We start from the raw sequence: 23,100 nt of genomic DNA, 5'->3' as shown, positions 1-23,100 counted from the left end.
TACTTTTAACCCCTTCGCCAACAAAATTATCTTAATCCCAATAAATTAGATGACTGTAGGAGATTCCATTGCAATTCAGGATTATAATTCCAAAAATGAAACTCATAAATTGTAAACATTCATTCAACACAACCGAGGGTTCATTTCGACCTATATTCAAATCCATCCATCCATTTTCTTAGGCTCTTATCCTCACAAGGGTAGCAGGGAGTGCGGGCAGGAGGTGGGGTACACCCTGAACTGGTTGCCAGCCAATCGCAGGGCACATTGAGACAAACAGCCGCACTCACACCTTGGGGCAATTTAGAGTGTCCAATCAATGTTGCTTGTTTTTTTTTTTTTTGTTTGTTTGTTTGTTTTTTTGAGGAAACTGGAGTGCCCACCTGGAGAAAACACACGCAGGCAAAGGGAGAACCTGCAAACTCCACACAGGGAGGGCTGGGATTGAACCCGCGTCCTCAGAACTGTGAGGCCAACGCTTTACAGCTGCACCACCGTGGCGCCTCTATTAAAATTGTTTTGACGAATTCTTGCGTAACATTCTAACTTCCACGAAATGGTAAAAAAAAAAAAACATAAATAAGGTGGGTTATCATTAGCTCTAAGGTAAAGTCCTAAATATTTTACTCAGTGGTGAAAATTTTAATAGAACCAAAGAAATGCATGAAGTTTTCTCAATCGAAATTGTCAAGATGATCATGTAGTAATTATAAAAGATTAAAATGTCTGAATATCATAAGAATGTTGAAGGGTACTTAATGCTGCCCCTAATGCTCAAGAGGGTTTAAGGCTACCTAGGAAGAAGTAGTGTACAGAAAAAGACTACCCCCCCCCCCCACACACACACACACAAAATGTGGCATTATAAGTGTATTGGCGCAATTAAAATATAACTTTATACAATGACATTGTGAAGGTCAAAGTAGGAATCATCTCAAGACAAAATACAACAAGACATGGGTACACTTCAGGACCTTTGAACTCTTTAATGTGTTCATTGAATGCAGCACAATGTTAAACCACAAGAAGTCATCATTGAAATATTTAAAGAATATCATATCATATTTTCTTCAGGTTTTAGGTCAGACAAACGCTTGTTTGGATTATCCATTTAATAGTTGTCAAGGTCCTTAAGGCTAATTTGTATCAACTTCACAGTAACAAAGTAAATACTGTATACATACATATTGTATATACTGTGAATAAACTTATCACAACTATTGTAAAATAGAATACAATAAAATCTGTTGTTGATACATGAACTCCTAGCTACATAATTGAGCCCATAATTTACATTTCACACCATCCATTCGCAGATGAGCGTTTTATTCGATAAGCACAGTTAAAGCTTTATGCTTCCTTTGATTGAAACATGCTCTGTCAAATTAGAGATGGAATATTCAACATGAATTATTAATCGATAGAATGCAGCAGCTCAGTTAAAGTTCAATCTGGAGTTTTGTGCGTCTTTGGTTGCTGAAATGAACAAACAGTCTTGTTGGTGAGTGTGTTCTGGCAACAAAGTACCAGTGTAGATGTGGTATTACGTGCTACCGTGATATATTATGTATGCAATATTACTGTGTTGACAGAACAGTCAGCGACGACGTCGATTGCGACTTCCTGACAAACGAGCCGATTTGAGTCCCTTCCGTCTCGGGACACAAATATTATAAAAATTGCTACTTCTGATGCAGTCGATGTGTCAACGATTTCAAATGACAACTTTTGATTTTCTTCATTTAGGCACATAATACTACAAGTTCATTTTGGTAAAATTGCCCTTTTCCTCCCTTTCACAATATCGTGATTTTATCTTTACAATATTACTGTATTTCCTTGCAGAGGTGCTCATGTATTCTTAGAAATGATGAGAATAACAATAACAAAGTTGAAATATAATGTATACGTATAAAAGAAAACCTTGAAATACAGCTTAGTGATTTTCAACGTTATTCGAATTATTTGATATTCTTATAGTACAAGTGTACTTTCTGTTTCAATGTAATAATGTTGGTAGTCCCTTTTCACGTGGATGGCATTTGACACCGTACTATGCATTTATTTTATGAACATTTCAACACACAAGAAAGAACAGTTCTTTAGTTGAGCTGAGTGTTGCCTTTTTCTACATATTTTTTGTGTTCTAATTGCTTTCCTGTAAAGCCTTTGAATGTAAACAGTTGCACGTGTTTTAACAGTCATTAAAAGAAGACAGGAAAGTTATTGAAATCATATGATGTAGGCTTGTTGTAAATATTTCTAAATGATCCAATCAACACTCGACAGGTTTTAACCCCGACATTGTAAATAAACAATCTGTACTATTTCTCATCATTTGAAAAAAAAAAAAAAAAAAAAAATGAAATTGAAATGCCTGCCAGATGTGTGTGTGTGTGTGTTTTTTTTAAGGACACCGCATCCCTTTCATGTTGAGAAAATATAATATTTTTCACATACACAGTACTGCAAATATTTATGATTTAGGGGTCCCTTCTGCACCGCACAAAGAGTTTCTTCCTCACATTTCAGCTATTATTATAAGATATATGAGGTTCCTAAAACTATGGCGTGCAAAGTGAAGATAAGCAACATACTGAAAAGTTACACATCATTTCTCTGAGGAGGATTGTATTTTCAGAAGAGTTGCAGGTTAAACACCACAGTACCAGTTTCCAGTTCACTTATGTCAAACCAAAACGGGTTTACGCACATCTTCACACGGTTGAAATGAAAATCACACTACAATTTCTTACAAGGTTTTCCCCGGCACTTGAAAATGTCTCCTGCATCCGAGCGCCCCCTCTCACCTCACCTCATCTTCAAGTTTCAGACCTTTGCCGTGGATGCTTTCATCCTCCTTTCCTTCTCATCGATTTTCACCTCAGCGTTCAGACAACCAGCCAGTGATGGAGCTACGGAGGGGTGGAACAAAATTAAGGCAACGGAATGAACAAAGTAACAACAGCCACCTGACCAATGAGACGAGCACAAATCAGCCCTTACCGTGAACTGCCGAACCTCTCCATTGTCCACCAAATGATGTTCGGGCTCCGGGGTGATGGCGTAAGCCAGTCTCTGATCCGGTGAAAAGGTGGACATATTCAATATAAAGCAGAGTGTAAATGTTCTGAAAACACGACTGACACTTGACAGCGACGCCCGGTGGCCCGGACTTACGTCGCAAAACTTCCCGGGCAGGCTGCAAAGTTTGTAGATGGCGTAAAGCGGCACCATGGTCATGGAGGAAGTGGCCAGGCACCATCCCAGCCGGATCGCCCACGGGGGGAACGTGTAGCTGCCGTAGTTGGGCGGATTAAAAGTTGCAAAGCTCACCACCACCATGAACTAAGAGAGAAGGTTGTTGTGGAAAAAACACTCAGTAATCCGATAAAGTCCCATCCCCCAAAACATGCATTCTGTGTTCACTGAAAGAAGTCGCTTCCAGTTGCAAAACTTTCAGTAACTCACGCTCTTCTTCTTCTTTTCCTTTCGGCCTGTCACAATAGCGGTCGCCACAATGATCTGAACTTATTTCCTGCATCATCCTCTCTAACACCCACTGCCCTCATTTCTTCCCTCACAACATCCATCAACCTTTTCTTTGGTCTTCCTCTCGCTCTTTTGCCTGGCAACTCCATCCTCAGCACCCTTCTAACCAACATACTCACTCTCTCGCCTCTGGACATGTCCAAGCCATCGAAGTCTTCTCTCTCTAACCTTGTCTCCAAAACATCCAACTTTGGCTGTCCCTCCCTCTAATAAGGTCATTTCTAAACCTATCCAACCTGCTCACTCAGAGCAAGAACCTCAACATCTTCATTTCTGCCACCTCCAGTTCTGCTTCCTGTTGTCTCTTCAGTGCTACCGTCTCTAATCCGTACATCATGGCCGTCCTCACCACTGTTTTATGAACTTTGCCCTTCATCCTAGCGGGGACTCTTCTGTCACATAGAACAGCAGACACCTTATGCCAACTGTTCCACCCCTCTTGGACCCATTTTTTCACTTTCTGACCACACTCACCATTGCTCTGGATTGTCGACCCCAAGTATTTAAAGTCGTCGACCCTCGCTATCTCTTTTCCCTGGAGTCTCACTCTTCCCCCTACACCCCTCTCATTCACGCACATATATTCTGTTTTACTCGGCTAATCTTCATTCCTGTCCTTTCCAGTGCATGCCTCAATCTTTCTAATTTTTCCTCCACCTGCTTCCTGCTTTCACTCCATTTCACGATATCATCTGCGAATATCATGCTGCAAGGGGATCCCAGTCTGACCTCATCTGTCAGCCTATCCATTACCACCGCAAAACAGGAAGGGGCTTAGTGCGGATCCCTGATGCAGTCCCACCTCCACCTTAAATTCTTCTGTCACACCTACTCCTTCACTGTTATGCTGCCCTATGAACTATTCCAACATATTTCTCCGCCACACCAGACTTTCACATGCAGTACCACAGTTCCTCTCTTGGGACTCTGTCATAGGCTTTCTCTAGGTCTACAAAGATACAATGTAGCTCCTTCTGACCTTCTCTGTACTTTTCCACTCGCACCCTCAAGGCAAATAATGCATCTGTGGTACCCTTCCTAGGCATGAAACCATACTGTTGCTTGCAGATACTTACTTCTGTCCTGTGTCTAGCCTCCGCTACTCTTTCCCATATCATCATTGTATGGCTCATCAACTTTATCCCTCTGTAGTTCCCATAGCTCTGCACATCGCCTTTGTTTTAAAAAAATGTGAACTGGCACACTTTCCCCCCTTTCTCCAGACATATTTTTCACCCGTGAGTTTGCTGTTGAACAAGTTGGTCAAAAAATCCACAACCCCCTCTACAAAAAAAAACCATCCATCCCTCCACAGGTATGCCGTCAGGACCAACTGTCTTTCCATTTTTTTATTCTCTTTAGTGCCTTTCTAACTTCCCCCAAATAAAATGAGTCCTATTTATTGTTTTACTACATCCTGTAAAAAAAGATTACCCCCTCCCAAAAAAAATAAAATAAAAGAGAAAGAAAATGTAGCCTCAAAACAATAAGAGACGCTCACCAGGAGGAAGCAGGGGCTGACAAATTTCCAGCACAGCCTCCAGTACCTGCCCGGCCGCTGACCTATCATCTCTTCGATGTCGTCACTGAAACGGTCCACACCTGCAAACATAAAACAATTTGTCCAATAATTTAGTCTACAACACATTTGAAAACACAAAGACTTGCGTTGACGTCAGGACCAACTCAGTTACATTTTACTGCAACATCTGATTTTGTGTGTCAGCGTGGATTCAACATGCTCAATGCGAGAATTTCTTTTGGAAAAAAAAAAGCATAAGCACGATCTCACCTGTACTTTTTCATGAACTTATATTAATTTTCTTTTCCCTCCTTAAAACACGGAACGCACACTGTATCATTAGTTATCTGCGAAATAGTTTGTCAACTTTCTCAAAGAAATCCTTGAAAATTCAAATATTCCAAAAGTGTCTCAAAATGATAGATAGCAAATTTTCAGAATTGTATGCATCAAAAAATATAATTACCACTTCCAATACAGTTTTTAGAAAAGCATTTTATATGACAACAGTTTACTTTTTCTTTTTTTTTCCAGAGCCTTCCTTCCCAGAAGGCATTTCTCGCTGCTGAGGTTTTTATTGAGCTGGACACCAGAACGAAAGACCACAGTGGCCTGGGTTCAAAGGTCCTTGTCAAAGCTCTGAGAAAAAAGGAGGATGGGGAGGGTGGGGGTGGGTGGGTTTCTCACCGAGGCCTCAGGCTTGATTTATCAGGCCTGCCAAGGTCGAACCCTCCAAAGTGGGCCACTCTACCGGCCTCGCCGCCTCAGGCTGCATTAGCATTAAGTGAGCTGGACGGACATGTGAAAAGTAACCCAAGACACAAGTTCAAGTCATTCTTTTTTTCCCTCTGATCCTCAGATTTTATACACACAGAAAATACATTTGTACATTGGCAGTAAGGTAAGATAAATTCTAATTCTCCCTCTAGAATCGAGCTGATGTCATCCTGAATGGGAGAATCAAAGAACCCACTACGACCCCTAATGAAAACAACGCAGACGTAAGCAGTATTATTAATCATTGTACTCAATTAAAATACATTGGACAGCTTTCCTACTCGAAGCGACCTCGCTATCTCTTGTCATCGCAAGAACGCCGCTATAATGTTGATGTGGCGTGCAAAAATCAAGCTAAACGGCATGTAACAATGCGGGTGACCTGTGTAAAATTGAGTAGCAAAGGTGAATGGAGGTCACCTGACTTCTCAGCCAGCTGACTCGTTCATGACGAATGAGAATTTCAACTGGACCACACGCACTTTGCTAAATTCAACTCCCACAGCGGGGTTACACAACGTTACGCCGGCAGACGTCAAAAGCTGAGCAGAAGGACTCAAAATAATAATAATAACCCAACCACAAAACGATTATTAATGTCCAACCTTGATAATTGTATCCTAGTAGCAAGCAGATTCACACTTTTGTGACTGCATTTCCAATTGTTTAAGACTAATTATAATGCTAATAGTAAACATAATTGCACATTTTAGTGGAAACATTTCCTTCAGTATGTAGATTTATTTTTATTTCATTGAAGAAAAAAAAAGAAAATTATTTGTTTTATTGTTATGAATATGCACTTCAATGGCATAATACATAGGGGGCAGATCTATTCTTAATTATGAGCCCGATTTTTATTATTCAGTGGTATCATTTGATACCTATACTGTTGAGAACTTTGAAAGTTAGTTTTCCTTTTCTGCTTACAATCTCCAGAAAGTAACAACTTTGTTCTCGATCTTTCCTCCTCCTTGTTTGTAAGGAATAACTGTGACATATTCGAAATTGATTGCAATTTCCTGGAGCCTGACAATAGCCCTCAGAAGATGACAAGATGATAATGATCATTTAATAGACAGATTATGTCCCAGCCAGGATGCACGTTGGGGAGGCCGAAAACATTTGTGTGTGTTGACATTTTCGTTTCTTTACACTTAGGCCTAATGGAACTGGGTCACACCGAGTCACAGCACGTCCATACTGACGGATTTCTCATCACGGCCCTAATGTAACATCAGCATTGCTCAGCACGACAACATGAATCATCTTTTTTTGTTCCCCCCTCTCTCATCCCTCCATCTCTGCGCTCCGCTCTCAGCATGGCTCTCACCGTAAAACCATGCAATACCGATGGTCTCGATGAGCACTCCGAACAGAATGGACGTCCCTGCGGCAAAGTGGTCCAGCAGAGTAAACACGTAAATCCCACCCTGGACACAAAAAGACACAAAGTCACGAACAAAGACTTCAGTTACGTAACTCCCAGGGTTTTCATTTCATTAAATTGAGAAAAAAAAAAAAAACAATTGTGGAGATAATACACAACATAACAGTGTCAGTGTGATGATACTTGCGTTTGTAACGCAGAAGAGAGAGATGAGGAAGGTGGCGACCACAATGAAGAGGGTGAAGAGCTCCCGATGCTTGTGGAGGCATTTGAATTCATCAATCAGACCCGTAATGACGGACTCCATCCCGCCCATCTTGGACAAGAGGAGAGCACACAGAAAACCTTATACGTCATTATGAAAATCCACAGCTCATTTCATGCTACGTTTTCCCGCAGTAAAACACAATGTCAAAAGAGTAAAATAAAGTGTGGAAGCCATTGATCATGATTTATTGAATCTTTAAAAGATAATGTCCACCATAAGTATACTGCCGTCACCCAAAGCGTGCTAACCCTGTAAGAAGGATCGAGTAAAAGGCCACCTGATATTTTTCAAAATTCAGCTTTGATAAAAATAAGACAACCCAATTTTGCGCCATGTGGAAATGCATAAAATTACCAACTAGACATTTTATTTGTAATAATATATCACAAACCATAACTTTTGCCTATTAGCAGACTTTTATTTCTTAACCTGTCCTCCTGTTTGTTTGCTTGGTCATGTAGAAAGCTGGATCTGGGGGGTTGGGGGCAACATTCCCCAAATTTTAGGAAACCTCCCACCATATTAGGATGGTCACCAGGTCCCAAACTGCTGACAGTTATCCCTGTTCTGTAAATGTAGCCCTCAGTGTGGTGTATTGTATTCAAGATAAGATGAGATAAAATAAGATAAGCTGTCTTCCATAATAAAGTCCCACGTTGTAGATGTTTTAGGCAAAAAAATAAGGACGGTACGATAATATGCTGTCAGATAGGCATCTTAAATGAAGACGACTGAACACTCACAGCGCTGTCGATGCCCAACGTCAGGAGCATGATGAAGAAGATCACTGCCCACACTGATGACCCGGGCAACGTGGCAATGGCTTCCGGGTAAATAACAAACACCAATCCAGACCCTAAATGGCAGAAAGAAAGAAAAGTCGGTACAAATCATTAGAACTTTAAAACTCAACTTTACTTTTCAGTGGGACAAAGTCATTTTCTAGTCATTACAATTCAAGAACTACAGGGTATCGCATCACTTATGCTGCACTGTCCTTCACTTCCACCCACAACAGTACCAGTTGAGAGCCAGTACATCAACTAGAACCCAAAATGCAGTTGTGACAAGAAAGTAAGAACATAAATTTGGTAATTTGGTAAGGTTAACCCCTATTACTCTTTGAAATGGTTATATTCTCATAGATCTTATAATGAAAGTATGCTGGAATTTACAGTATTTGAAATACAAAAATACAGCAGTAGGCTGATATTTCAGCACCGCGGACAGCTCAGGTAAACTGTTGACAAGACACAGAAACGGTTTTGAAGCAAACAAAGATCGAAACTTGAACCAAGTTCAGATTGTTAGCAACTAACATGGACCACAACCGCGACTTTTAACACACACTGCTGTCTTTGCAACACAGATTTTCCAACACTGCAGCTGCATGACCAGTTCTTGCGTTTTGCTTCAGTCACCTGTCAGCTGTTTTTACAAATCTACATCTGTTACATTACCATGGGTCATTCTATTTGTTTCCCTAAAACTACTCCATCTTGTTTTGGTGATAACTGATGGATTATTGAACATCTGTAATAATGAAATATTTTGAGAAGGTCTGCTGTACTGTACTGAAACATCTGTGCAAAAATGTTCAACTTAAATAACTTTCACCGCTATGAAACAGTAAACATCAGCAGATGGATTTATGATGTCCGGACAGGCAGACCTCATGTAGTTCAGGGATGAAAAAGAGTTGTCCTCATGGCTGCTGATCCTCAAGGTTGCTGTCTCAGTCCATTACAAAGCAATCTTTTTAAATATGATTGTGTTTGAAAACATCATAACTTCAGAGTGCAATTTGCCGAAGACAATTGGACAATGGCGAGGCTGCCGAGTGCGCTCAGATAAGTGACCTGCCTGTCATTTTGAGTCTCGCCAAAGCTAAGGAACAAACAACTGATTTGCAACTTAGCTTCTTTTTTTCTTCTTATTTTAATAATACTTAAGATGTGAAACCTTACAACATCCTTAATTTCCACCGGTGAATTTTGACACTAGAAAGGCCGGGCAATCTAAAAGGCACAACATCGCCTTGTGAGGCGTCTCAAGTACAATGACTCTTTCATATTCCTTCATATATAACCGTACATATACTGTACAGTATATATTTAACCCAACAGAAGCTTACCGTCTTTAGCGACATTGTCCAGAGTCACATTGTGCTTGTATGACATGTAGCCAAGGAAGGAAAAGACAACAAAGCCAGAGAAGAAGCTGGTCAAAGAGTTGATGGAGCTGGTGATGATGGCGTCTCTGCGTCATTGAGAAAAAAAAAAAAAAAAAATCAGATCAGATCAGGTGACGATTGAAATTTAAAAGACAGAATGCAAGATTAGTTGTGATTAGTCCAACATTGTTTTAACACAATTGATCAATCAAGGTCTGCATTAGAATTACAGGAAACATGAAAAAAAGGAAGTTGGTTATAACTGCCACTGCATTGTGAATTGGTAACGTATGTGTGTTATTTTTTTAATGGGCAAAATTGTTGAATAACCAGGTATAAACTGATAATAAGCTTTCAATAAGACACCAAAAAAAGTAAAAAAAAAAGGAAAAAAAAAGTTGGAACATGAAAATTGAGCATGCAGGAAGGACCCTTTGTTCACCAAACATAAAAATAAAAAAATACTAGTACGGGAAAGATCATCTCAAATTGTTTATTTTTTTTTTTTTTTATATATTCTGATTACACAATAAAATGTGTATTCTCACATAACAAGCAAGAATTCTGAAGCATATGCAGTGTCATGTATCTCCTATTAGAATGATAAACTGATCAATAAGCAAATACATTAATCATTTAACAAACGACGACTGGCTGACACTCATTTTGTGTTACTAGTCTATTTAACAGCACTTCAAAATACGTCGTAGTTCACCCGCTGCCTTGCGTGCGTGCATGTGTGTGACGAAACTTGACGTGCGAGACGCTTTACCTGTAGCAGTTGTTGCTGAATTTGTTGTAGCTGGAAAAGGCGATTAGCACACCAAACCCGACTCCCAGCGAGAAACAGATCTGCGTGGCGGCATCGATCCAAACCTGGGGAGGATGGGCGACAGAAAAGGCGCACTTGTGTGAAGCGGCAAACAAAAGGCACAGGAGAGGAAAAAAGCCATTATTAGAGATAATTGCAGGAAACTCATTCAAGGGCGATAGATGAAAGACGCTGGTGAATACAGGGGTAATTTTGCAAATTGCGGCGCCATGCATATATCTAATCTAATTCTCCAATTCCCTGCAACGTGTTTCTCTCACGTTTATCTCTATTTGATATTTGGTCGCCGATACTTGAGGATCTCGTTGGCAAGCAAATTAAATAACTGGTAAGGGTAGGTTGGGTACAGTAAATAGAAAGATTGGGTCAAAACAAAATGATTGTTGACTGCATGGAAACACAAATGTTAAATTTACTTGTTTACCAAATAGAAGATGTAATTCCATAGTTGCAATAAATGGCCCATGTTGACTGTCTGTCTTCCTCTTCTGCTCGGTCATGATCAACTGAAGTTTCTGAGCCCCCGAATTTTTTCATAAGAGGCTGAAGAAGATGTTGTCTACATAATTAATCAGATCAATCCATCCATCCATCCATCCATCCATCCATCCATTTTCTTAGCCGCTTATCATCACAAGGGTGGCGAGGAGTGCTGGAGCCTATCCCAGCTGTCAACTGGAAGGAGGCGGCCCTGGGGTGCATCGAGACAAACGGCCACACTCACAATCACACCTCGGGGCAATTTAGGGTGTCCAATTAATGATGCATGTTTTGGGGGATGTGGGAGGAAACCGGAGTGCCTGGAGGAAACCCACGCAGGCACGGGGAGAACACGCAAACTCCACACAAGCGGGTCCGGGATCAAGCCCGGGACCTCAGAACTGTGAGGCCGACGCTTTTCAGCTGACCCACCGTGCCGCCTCAGATCAATGAATCATGACAATTTCAAGGACTACACTGGTACTTATAGTAATTCCTTCTGGATGCTGCTTTCCTACGTTGATAATATAATCAACACTGCTCTAAATTGTCTTATATATGACCATTTGTGTATTTCTATTCTATCCGATATCCATCCTTTTGCTGTTTAGCAAGCCGACGAATCAAATCCAATGGTTATATGTTGCAGTCATACTGCTGCTCCTCTTGTGGACTCCTCTCGCTCCCTCCTGACTCCCGTTTCCGGCGTTCCACTTGGCTCTCACCTTGGCATCACAGAGCTTCCCGAAGTCGACAGACAGGTAGGCCTTAATGCCATCCTTGGCTCCGGGCAGGGTGACCCCTCGAATGAGCAGCACAGTCAAGACCACGTAGGGCATGGTGGCCGTGATCCACACAACCTGAGAGGTGCACACGAGGCAAACACACACGTAGGTGGGACGCAGCAGATGCACGCTACAAACACAGCGAGATGACCATGCAAGAATTCAATATCCAGTTCAGACCTTTAAGCATATTGTACATATGAAAAACGTGTTCCGCCGCAACCATGCCATACATTTTAGGCTCCACATTGGCAGCGTTCGGAAGGTTGTTGTCCTCCTTTTCTAATGCAGACAATTCCCTACCTTGCCAGATGTCTTGACCCCCTTCCACAGACTGAAGTAAAGCAGAACAATGACCACCCCGAGACAGGAAGTCAACTGCCAGCGGGGGCGACCGAGATTATCAATGCCATTGCTGTCCTGGATGTGGAGCACCCCTCGCCTGTAAGAAGGATTATTCTGGTGAAAATCAGGACGATGGCGCTTCCCTTGAAAGACCCTGATTTTGTGCAAATTTAAAAATAAAATTGAATTCAAGGATTCTCAAAGTTTCCATTTGACCAAATAAAACCTTTTCTAGGTATGAAAACGCAGAGGTGACGTCAATGCGACGATTCACATTATTCCAGAGCAGTTGTGACGGATGACTAGAGATGCAGTCACGTTGTCTGCCGGTGCCTGAGTGTAAATAGCACAATGCAATTCCAGCTCAGCTTGATGCAAGCTCCAAATGTCACAACAAAACAACCGTGGGCTCGCTGGAAGAGAAAACATCTGGCTAGGACCTCACCTGGGCACATGTGCGCTAAATCAAAATGCGTACAAGAAAAACGTGAAGGAAAACTTTGCGACATAAACATCGGAGACATCTCAGCATGATGCACAGGTCAAAATGACAAAACATAGTGTCACGGACGAGACTCGGGGGTGGACCCAAATGCACGACTCAGGTGAGAGGTAAGCAGTGCGGAATAAGCCTTTATTCGTTCCAATGTCGGTTACCAGGGAGTCAGTCCAAACAAGCAGCAAGATCAGTAACGGCAGGCTTACGGGGTAGGTCGGGAGACAGGCGTTGGTCGGTACACGGGAGGTAGACGTCAGGAGTACGGTAGTGCGGGAACGAGGCATGAGAGGCAACGATCTAGCAGAGTCTCAGTCGTCCCCCGGGTCCTATACGTACTGGGTCTTAATCAAAGGTCATGAGGCGCAGGTGTGCACCTTCAGATTAGCTGGCCACGCCCAGCCCTGGCTGGAATCCAGGAGCATGACACATAGAATTACAATAATAACTGTGTGACCATGTCAATAACTCCATCCATCCATTTTCTGAGACATGTTTCCTCACAAGGGTCACGGGAGTACCGGAGCCTATCTCAGCTATCATCAGGCAGGAGGCGGGGTACACCCTGAACTGGTTTCCAGACAATCGCAGGCCACACAGAGACAAACAGTTGCACTCACAATCACACCTAGGGGCAATTTAGAGTGTCCAATTAATGTTGCAATGTTTTGGGGATGTGGGAGGAAACCGGAGTGCCCAGAGAAAACCCACGCAGGACCCCAGAGAACTTGCAAACTTTACACAGGTTTTGCCAGGATTTGAACCCAAGACCTCAGAACGGTGAGGCCAATGCTGTAACCAGTTGGTCCACCGCGCCACCAATGCCAATACTTACTGGTTATAACTGGATTTTAAAGTTTCAGTGTTCTGGGGAATCACAATTGCGTACATTTAGAAATAAAATATATTGGACTCCTTCATTCAACACAGTTTGGAACAAATCATGTACCAATAAAGGTTGTAAGACAACTTAGAATTCCAAAAACAACTACTGGAGGAAAAACACTGACTCATTATGTAATTGAAACTTAGCATGCAATGCCTCAGTCTTGGCCATGAAAGGTTTTCGGTGCTGTCAAACAAATATTAGTACGTGAAAATGAACATCCAAACTCACTCTGGTGTAGAAATGGTGAAGTGGAGCTAACTTACTCAAAGTACTCCTGAGCTGGAGTGGCCTTGTAAATGTCGCTGATTGTGCCGTTGTCAGCCCATTCGGAGCAGTTTGGACTGTTCCAAGTGTTGTTGCAGTGCACCCACGGGAGCTCAGCAGTGAACGACGAGAAGAGGTAGAAGAGAGCCCAAGAGATGATGACATTGTAGTAGAAGCCGACGTACAGGGAAATGAGGATCACTGTAAAGCCGACACCTGCCAGACAAAAAAAAAAAAGCCTGGATTGAAAGCAAACATGATGGCGCCTTCTGTCCGCTCCTCTCGGGCAGGAGGCTACGGAGCATCCGGTGCAGGAGCACAGATCTGAGGAGCACCTCCTTTCCTGAGCTGTTCGACTATTATTAGTTGTATTACTGTTATGCCAATCCAATCCATACACGATGAACACTTTGTTCACTTCAATAAAACGAGAAGTACGAAAATATCGTGTCAATAATATGTGCAAATTAAGCCTCTGGCATTTACATTTTTGCTGCAAATCCTTGTTGCATTCACACCTTTGCAAAAATTCACAACTGCAAAAAAAAAATAAAAAAGATTTTCTTCTTATTTATTTATTGTTAAATAAAAGATTATTTTTTTAGCTCACATACAGTACAGCAACGAGCTTAAAAAAAAATTGAAATGCAGGACATACCGGGGGGTTCTACATACCTCACTAAGAGGCAGTGGCATTGCTTTTTTCCCCTACAAATATAAATAAAGGTATATAATAAATAATACATTTAAAAAGTTTAGGCAAGCCATAGTGTACGGAATTCATAAAAAATGTTATGGATGTAATAGTTGTACAATAGCAATGACTTTCTTAAGATACATTGATCTTGGGAGGACAGCGGCTTGTTGATCAGAATAATTAGTCAATATTGGCATGCGAACGTATGCATTTGAATAATTACTGTCATCCCCCCCGCTGAGAGGCAGAGAAGGACATCGTGCGAAGAGTGTGATTAGATCGTCAATGTCCTGTGCGGAATCCTGACAGACAGCACATGTTCGCTGACGGGAGGCCCACGCTTGCACACACACACACACACACACACACACACACACACACACACATGCAAGGGGGAGATACACAGCAAAGAACCACCTTCAGCCCGACAAGGACAAAACTGGACATGGGGTGGAAGTCTGGTGGCATGCTGAAAAGCAACAGATGGTCTTAGCGATGCTCCGTCAATAGATTTACACAGCATGGTAAATTCAGGTATCTGCATACGTAAACAAAATAGATCAATAGATATAAAAAAAAAAACCCAAAAATATATATTAAAGTAATTAAAAATAATCCAGAAAAATTGCAATCCCTCAAAGACGAATTTGTCCTCGTCATTGTTTTGACAAGTACCTGGCGAAATTGTTTGACAAAAAAATGAAGTAAATCGAATAAAATTGGACAATCAGGACAACCGTCTAAAAGCCTAATTTTCATTTGTTTTCCATCCGAGTGGAACCAGAACCTGATGTTCCGCGAGGATAAACAACGCCTGTCGGCGGCTTGACAGAGACGAGCGAACAAAAGGGGGGCTGGCGTGCGGACGGGCAGGCAAGCAGACACACGGACGTCTAAGTATGGAAGGGAAGTCGACGGGTTGACAGTGCAGTGGGAAGCCGGATGGACACGCGCGCGGGCATTGATGGATGAAGCGGATCAACACATGCAAAACGGGTGACGTGAGGCACACCTACACAATACAAAAGGGCTACAATAATTTTAATGGCAAATAAGTATCACCAAGAAATGTCTTTGGTGTTCCCATGAAAATCTTTCAGCGGGATAATGAAACTGATTGAGGGGTGTGGTTAAATGATGCTCAGGGGAAATTAAAAAAAAAAAAGAAAATAATTGTACATGGTTTTAGTGACAACAGCAAGTTATGGATTAAAAAAAATGGTTATTGTGAACATTTCGATCCTACGGTCTTTATCGTTTTGCATGTGTCCTTCTCCACTCTGTTATTACAGGGTTACAAACGATAGCAGGCATATTTCAAGGTATCAGGTACCTGTGTAGGCTGCTGATACCAGCCACTGATACTTATAAAAAAAAATGACTTACATAAGTCCTCCTTGCCAGGAGTTGGCGCTACACTCCAGTCATTTAACACATTTATGAATCATCATTTGTGTCAGAAAGAATCCTCTTTGTTCACAATTATCTGTCATTGTTTGAAATTACATTTTATGTACCAACGACATTAATATTGTATTGTAACTCTATCAGTGAGTACTCATGAGTGAATACTCGTCTGAAGTTTTCCGTGGCATTACCACCGGCATTTTGTTTTTCTTCAATGGAGGTCCAAAAATATTAACAATTTTGTGATTTTCATCATATTGCATGTATAACTGGATGTTGTGAAGCTGGAAATGTCCACTTTGTCCTTGGGAAATGACATCTATTGATAAGCAAACGTTTGAGAAATTTGAAGAACATTTGTCAAACAGTACAGAGTCAGCAAGCTAACAGAAGAATGTTGTGGTGTGAAAGTCGGCCGTGCCCTCATAAATTGCTAACGTTGGCCAAAAATGTCCGCTCTGTCAGTAAGCGCACATATTCTGCTGTTTGCATGAACGCTGGCTCGATAATAACAATAAAAAAAAGAGCAGAGGCGTGATCAATACTAATCGTAATTTCTAACAGGAAAATACTTACCTTGTAATTAATATAACATACATGAAGTTCAATGGAAAACACTTATTTGATTTTTTTTTTTTTTCAAAAGTTTAAGTCTCAAAGGCCCCCTTGTGCTAACATTGAGCCTAAAAGTAATTGTAATTTGCAGTGATTTAAGATATCTGGATTTGGAAATTAGGGGAGAAGGATTATTTTCGTGGGCGTTTTGCCGTCTTACCTTTAAATATGGGACATATTTTCCAGACCCCTGCTGCTCCCTCTCTGTTGTACTGTCCCAGAGCCAACTCCATGTAAAATAGAGGCATGCCCGCTATCACCATAAAGAACAAGTATGGCACCAAGAAAGCACCTGTACACACACAGACAGACACATTTTTAGCTAGATTTGCAGACGTATTGTCAGGAATTCATGTTTCGAGGCACTGAGCATCCTTTGCTAACAGGGTGGGCGCTCGCGCTATTGCTACAGCTTTAAAAGCTAATGAGAGAGGCATGTTCAACAGCTATAATTAGTGACCATAATTGTTGGGGCTAATCTATTCAGAACAGCTGTGGTTGCTGTTTTATCCTTATTTTGATCTCTCAAAAAGGGTTGAAAGAATTGGGAGGGGAAGAAAAAAACAGGAGATGATGCGCCACTACAAACACAAGAAACAACTTCCACCGTTATCATTTCTCTGATTTTCTCATGAAACTAAAGACATAAACATTGTCAGCCTTTCATGTCGACAACGGGAAGCAGATTTTGCGTCAAAGTCACCTCCTCCATTCTTGTAGCAGAGGGAAGGGAACCTCCAAACATTGGCGAGGTCCACCGCAAATCCGATCACCGACAGCAGGAAGTCAATTTTTTTGCCCCAGGTTTCCCTTTCCTCCTCACCGCCGGCGCCGGTCTGAGACGTGGTCGGAGCCACGAGCGTGCTGGAGGTAAACTGGACTCCGTTCTGCTCCTTGACGAGGATCAGTTCCACCTGCAGAATGTGCATAATCCATTAGTTACCACATCTATGATGTCACTGCTGTTTTGGCATTTCAACACACTTTTTGACTTTGTTGTAGAATACAACTTGACTTTTTTGATAGCACGTACCACATGTAATGTTTAATGGTACTTAGGGACATATTTACAATTGTGGAAGCATTATATATTAAATATAAAAAAATCATTGACAAAAATGGTTAGCTTTATTTTTCATCTTCTTTATGAATGCTGCTAGCGTGCACTCACGTAGAACTACACTGGAGCAATAGAATCACAACATTTTGTATTAAATTAGATATTTTGATACAGTTCATATCCTGAGCATAATTATGTTCAAATACAGTAGAATGTAAATAACCGGTGAACGTGTTACAAAAGTTACAAAGGTTTCATGTTCTCTCACTTTCCACACAGGAAAACATTTCGTGTTTTAATGAAAAAAAATGTTTGAATCATTTCTAAAAAATGAAGTGAAGCATACATTTACTCTGAAACATATGCTACACATCTGCACTGACCTCTTTGAGACCCATAGCATTGGAAGGGTTCTTTTCTGGGGCCACGACCGATGACATCAGGCCGATGGAGACTTTCTCCTTCAGCGTGGAAAGATGCTCAGCTTTTGGGAATGGCGAAAAAATAAAATTTAAAAAAATGCTTATGGAATACAGACACAGTTGACTGCGAAGGAAATGTAGACAAAACGGAGACCTCACATCCTCTAAAAATTCAATGACGTTTTTGGCAAATTGAAATTTCAGCAAGAATCACGGAAGGCAACAAATATGATTTGCTTTCACGGCTTTTTATGGTTGGCCAGATGTGACCCACAGGCCTTGAGTTTGACACCAGCAATTTAGCACTTTCAATGAAGCCAACGTGCGTGTTTTGGGATCACGGGAGGAAGCCAGACTACCAGCGAGAGCACACCAATGCACGAGGAGAACATGTGAATGCAACACAGGCAGGCTGGGAACGGGATTTGAACCAATAGGCATAAAACTGTAAGCCTGCCGTATCAACCACTACTCCACAGTGCAGCCCGGATGTTTTACATTAAGCAAAACTGAATTCCATTTCAACACTTTCGTGCTCTTACTAGGGACTACATTGTGACTACTTCATTTTTTTCTTTGGCCTGGCGAGCAGCACTTGGGCGCGACATCGAAAAGGACGCACTCGGGAGGGAGAAGGCAACGTCCACGTCGTCGCCACAAGGCCGTCGCCCCGCACTCGTTGCACTTCACACTTGTTGCTCGCAACGCAGCTTAACAAGGTCGGCACATCATTCAAGCTTTGTTTCAATAACATTTGCACTTGTGGAAGACATTGAAATAAACTATTGTACATTTTTAATCGTACATTTTCTGAAATGTAACGTCTAGATTAAATACTTATACGATAAAGAGATTTTAAAAAAAAGTCTAAAAAGTTCATTCTAACCCCCTTTCTGTTTAGTTAAACATTAACATGCAATCAACAAAGTAAAATGAACCTTTCGATTTCACGGCAATTCACTATAAATTAATATCCACTACAAACTTGTCATGAAACAAAAGTGACGATTAAACAACATAGTATTACTTCCATATGCAAGTACTTGCAGATACTCACCAAGTGAAGAGCTGCCTCAGTTGACAATGCGCTCAGTCGACGTTCAGTCGTGTTGAGGTTCCTCAGATGGCTACAAAATCAGTATCGAATGGCCTAACGTGTTACAAGTCAAACCAGCCCAAATCAATCGAAATGATGGAATAATAATAATTTCAATAATCACAGTGACAGATCTCAGGCTAAACAGAGATAAAGATGAGAGGTGGCAGCCAAAGATGTAGTGGCAGCCTCTTTGGCTACCAGAAGACTGCGTGGTCTGCTGTGGGGATCTGTGTGCAGGACCACCCCTGAAATATGAGGAACAATCAACAACACCCGCCCCCCTCCCACACCCGGTCTCTCTGACCCCTCCCTCCCTCCCTCCTTCACGGCTTCACTATTGCTCCTCTTTACAATCCAAGTCGGTGTCAATTTCCTCTCTGATGAGAAGCGTCCACTCCCTCTGAAAATCGAGCTTGCTAAAAAGGAACATTGATAAGTAATTCGGGTTAAATTAAAATTTCCAGAACTGTTGTAAAGACTCCTCCAGAAGAGCAGATTTCAATCAAATCTTTATTTTTGTCGGCATTGCATCGATAAAGCATATGTGACCTCCGAGGAAGCGTGCAACGTCGTCCAAAGATTACAATGGATTTTATAAACTAACGTAAAAGTCACAAGAACCTTTGCAGGTGACCTGAAATTGACCCCGTCTAAATTTGTCTGCACTTGTTTAATTATTCAACATTTTGATTCTCAGAACTGTTTGAGTGTCATCGTAGTTTGCAAAACAAAGACTGGAAGAGTCACAGAAAGGCATGAAGGAGGACATCCTAAGAAATGGATGACTTGATGCTTAAGCATTATACTTCTTACAGGGGTAACCACCTAAGAAACAAACATAAATATTTTTTTTCCTGTTGTTGAGATGTTATGCAAAGATATACCCAAAAAAAAAAAAAATCAGCTAAAATAAGAATTTTATTCATAAAGCCGCAAGGAATAAAAATCTGTTTCAGATGCAAATTGCAAAAACTGCAAAATGCTGTATTTTCTGCACCATGTCAAAGTCTACTTTGTGAACTCTATGTGTCACAGTAATAATCCTAATAAAGTAAACACTCCTCTAAAGGGTGTCAATTTTCTCTCTTTCAAGTGTTGGTTGTAAATGTGGACTCGATATCGATATTCATGTGGGAAAAAAATCCTCAACGATTCGCCTTTTCACCTTCAAAAGAAAGCTGCGACGCAGAAACTTTTCCAAAATAACTAATAACTAATAATAATAATTCACAGTACTGATATAGCACTTCTCAAGGCACTCAAAGACACTATGATAGCACACATCATTCATTCACTCCACAGTCACGGCTTGGCTGCCATTCTGCAGCTACGGCCACCTTCAACCAAAACCATCAACAGTAATATATATTTGCTCGTTGGGATTGGTGTTCGGGAGTCGAATAAAAAGAATGTCAAAATGTAATTGCATCCTTTGAATTGTCTTTGTGCGGAAAGATGTTTGACTACTCGGGTGAAATGTCTTCTGGGGCTCTTTGGGTCTAATTATGCGCTACACTGTATCTATTTTGAAGTTCCGACCAATACTTGTACATACACGTATGGTCAACCTCAAGATGTTGTTGTATCTGAATTCATCTCCTCTAACTCAGTCCCAAAATATGTAACAATGACACATGTACCCATCTCGTTGACTACAAATCTCATGAGTTGCAATGTCCAGTTGACCTAGAGTCAGTTCTGACAGCTCCACCTCACCAATTTCTGGTTAAACCATAACAAGACATAAAGCCCTCCAAATAACACAATCAGCCGGCTCCCCACGGACAGATTTACGATCTTTATGTTCGGAACGACAGCCTGTTGCATGCAAGCCAATCAAAAATGATTAAGCAGCCACTAAACAGCCGCACACCCTGAAAGAACAATCATCCATCGAGCCGCTGGCCTCATATCAAAAATCATTGGGTCGATGTAAGCTGTGCTGGGTGTGAGGGTTTTTTTTCCTCCCCCTCCCCTGATGGTTGACAGACAAGGCTATAATCGAGTATCTTGTTTTGCTAAACGCAACAGCTGTGACCCAGAGAGAGGAAGGGCAAGGGAGGCGGAAAAGAGCAAGACGTGAGGTAAAGGGACAGAAAGGACACCCCGAAATACGAATGGCGAGTGAAATGAGGCAGAAGGACAACAAGTGGCGCCATGAACGAGCTCAAGTGTTTCACATTTTGTCACAAAGAATGCAATCTCATGCACTCAACAGTCAGAAACAGCCTTGCAATCAGTGATATTCCAAATATTGCAAATATATACAATACAGAGACAGTTATTGCTTTTGTTTTTTTGTTTTTTTTAATTATTATAACATGTTGGACAACTGAGAGATGTGTGTAAAACGCGGAGAAAGACGCATGTAAGGAATGAGGACACATTCCTTGTCTATTGAGGCTGTTCTAATTTAGACAATTAGAATGTTGGCCCAAAACTCAAACTACCAGATTACCTGCTGAGCAACCCAGTGGGGGCTCACCCATTCGGCTGCAGTGATTTAAGGGATGCTGGTGGATGTAATGAAAATGTCCTCTCATCAATACCTTCAGAAAACACCAAGGGTTTGTCTTGCTTACTTAATTCTTGAGAGATGTCAAGAAGCATACAATCGGTTTCAGTTTCCGACGGTAAATAAAAAATTTAGGGTTAGAACAGAAGAGCAGAACTCAAATCTTAACCGTCTCCATTTCAGCAAATTTCACACAGGCATTCCTACAAAAGACAGTCCCGTCTAAGTATGTTTTCTTTTGAAATTTAATCCAAGAGCCACATTCACAAGTTACATCATTGCAGCCCTTAACAGACAAATGCAACGTAGCTTGCAATGACTCCTCATCAGAACACATTTCTAAAATAAAACTCGAGTGTACACAAAGAGGTGATGTAAAGCGACAGAGGAAACCACCAGCAGTGAACCATCAGAAAGACGAAATCGCCCTGTCGAGAGTACACAACGTCTTTCTTCTTCGGCTCGGTGATGGCCAAACTGTGTTTAGCCAGCAGCGTGAATATTAACAAGAACGGCAAGATGGAAAATGCAGGAATAAAAGGGTACATGTATACAGGAACTTTTACAGGTGTATGTACAGACAGAAACACAAAATGTACACAATAGTGCTAAATGAACACTTCTGCGAGTATGAAATTTAAAAAAAAAAGGGGGGTACTCGTGTGATTTAAAAACATTCGATTCAAAGTCAAGTCCTTGCCACTGTGTTTGAGTTGTTCATAGTCACATCTCCTCTCCGGATGTAAAAAATATTGTTTCCTTCACATTTACATTGAAATTGTCTACCTAAACACCCGCTAACATGAAATACATTTCCACTGTGTGGTGCAAGCATTTCTTACTCATTCAAACCTAATAGATGTTGCCAAGTTTGCAAAGTCATTCATTCTCATGCCGTAAATGTTTGTTCCAAGACAAAGCAGCAAAGTCTCTGTAAAAGCTGGACTTTAGGCATTCAAACAACCCAAACTTGCTCTAAAATAAGGGAAATGGTGCCGCTTCATCTAGAAATACAACAGATATACTATTGCTATTAAAAAAAAAAAAAAAAAAAAAGAGTAAACAAACTTAACATGCTTTATATGTGAACTTTCTTGACAAAATAAACAGAACTAAAGTGCAAGCCCAAAGACTCGGGAGAAAAAAAAAAAAACAAAGCCATATCGAAAGTATTGCGACTCAAAATCAAAACTTCATTTGATAATGCGGAGGGTTCATTTGTGTCCTGCGGCCCGTCATCCGGTGAAGGCGCCACCTCAAGGCGGGACACTTTTGTACACGCAAAGCCAGTCGACTTTAACCCACACCAGTAGAGCGACAACAACCAAAAAAAAAAAAAAAAAAAAAAAAAAAGAGGATAAAGTGTATTGGTTTTTTTTTTTTTTTTTTAAACCAAAACTAAACTTCAGTTTGCTTTGAATTGCTTCTGATTGTGACAAGATTGTCGATACATTCTCTTATCAAGGATTAAAATTAGATTCAAGGCGACTGGTTTCTCTACAAAGTCTGAAT

At 41.1% G+C, this 23,100-nt stretch overlaps 1 protein-coding gene across 1 annotated transcript; it reads right to left on the bottom strand.

Moving 5' to 3' along the window:
- Positions 1 to 2,383: 2,383 nt before the first annotated feature.
- On the bottom strand, positions 2,384 to 19,093 carry slc6a3 (solute carrier family 6 member 3). The gene is made up of 16 exons (XM_061820550.1): positions 19,032 to 19,093; positions 17,936 to 18,036; positions 17,196 to 17,406; positions 16,653 to 16,784; positions 13,773 to 13,989; positions 12,083 to 12,221; positions 11,720 to 11,854; positions 10,455 to 10,558; positions 9,644 to 9,768; positions 8,253 to 8,365; positions 7,429 to 7,557; positions 7,185 to 7,284; positions 5,054 to 5,154; positions 3,181 to 3,348; positions 3,007 to 3,078; positions 2,384 to 2,915 (listed from the first exon to the last, which is right to left on the bottom strand). Exons 2-16 carry the CDS (start codon positions 17,990 to 17,992, stop codon positions 2,892 to 2,894), a joined length of 1,827 nt encoding a protein of 608 aa, XP_061676534.1. The 5' UTR covers positions 17,993 to 18,036; positions 19,032 to 19,093; the 3' UTR covers positions 2,384 to 2,891.
- Positions 19,094 to 23,100: the final 4,007 nt, after the last annotated feature.

Source organism: Syngnathoides biaculeatus, chromosome 5 (genome assembly GCF_019802595.1).
Source record: "Syngnathoides biaculeatus isolate LvHL_M chromosome 5, ASM1980259v1, whole genome shotgun sequence".
Classification (NCBI taxonomy): domain Eukaryota; kingdom Metazoa; phylum Chordata; class Actinopteri; order Syngnathiformes; family Syngnathidae; genus Syngnathoides; species Syngnathoides biaculeatus.
The sequence above is the reverse complement of the archived record's forward strand: the minus strand, read 5'-3'. Positions and strand labels throughout refer to the sequence as shown.

Bases quoted from the DNA above. Each gene is read 5' to 3' on its own strand.
- slc6a3 (XM_061820550.1), bottom strand. From the start codon at position 17,992: ATGTCATCGGTCGTGGCCCCAGAAAAGAACCCTTCCAATGCTATGGGT. The intron at 12,222-13,772 runs GTAAGTTAGCTC...TCCTTCTTACAG, and splicing joins CCAGCTCAGGAGTACTTTGA to GCGAGGGGTGCTCCACATCC. The intron at 8,366-9,643 runs GTAAGCTTCTGT...TCTGCCATTTAG, and splicing joins GGACAATGTCGCTAAAGACG to GGTCTGGATTGGTGTTTGTT.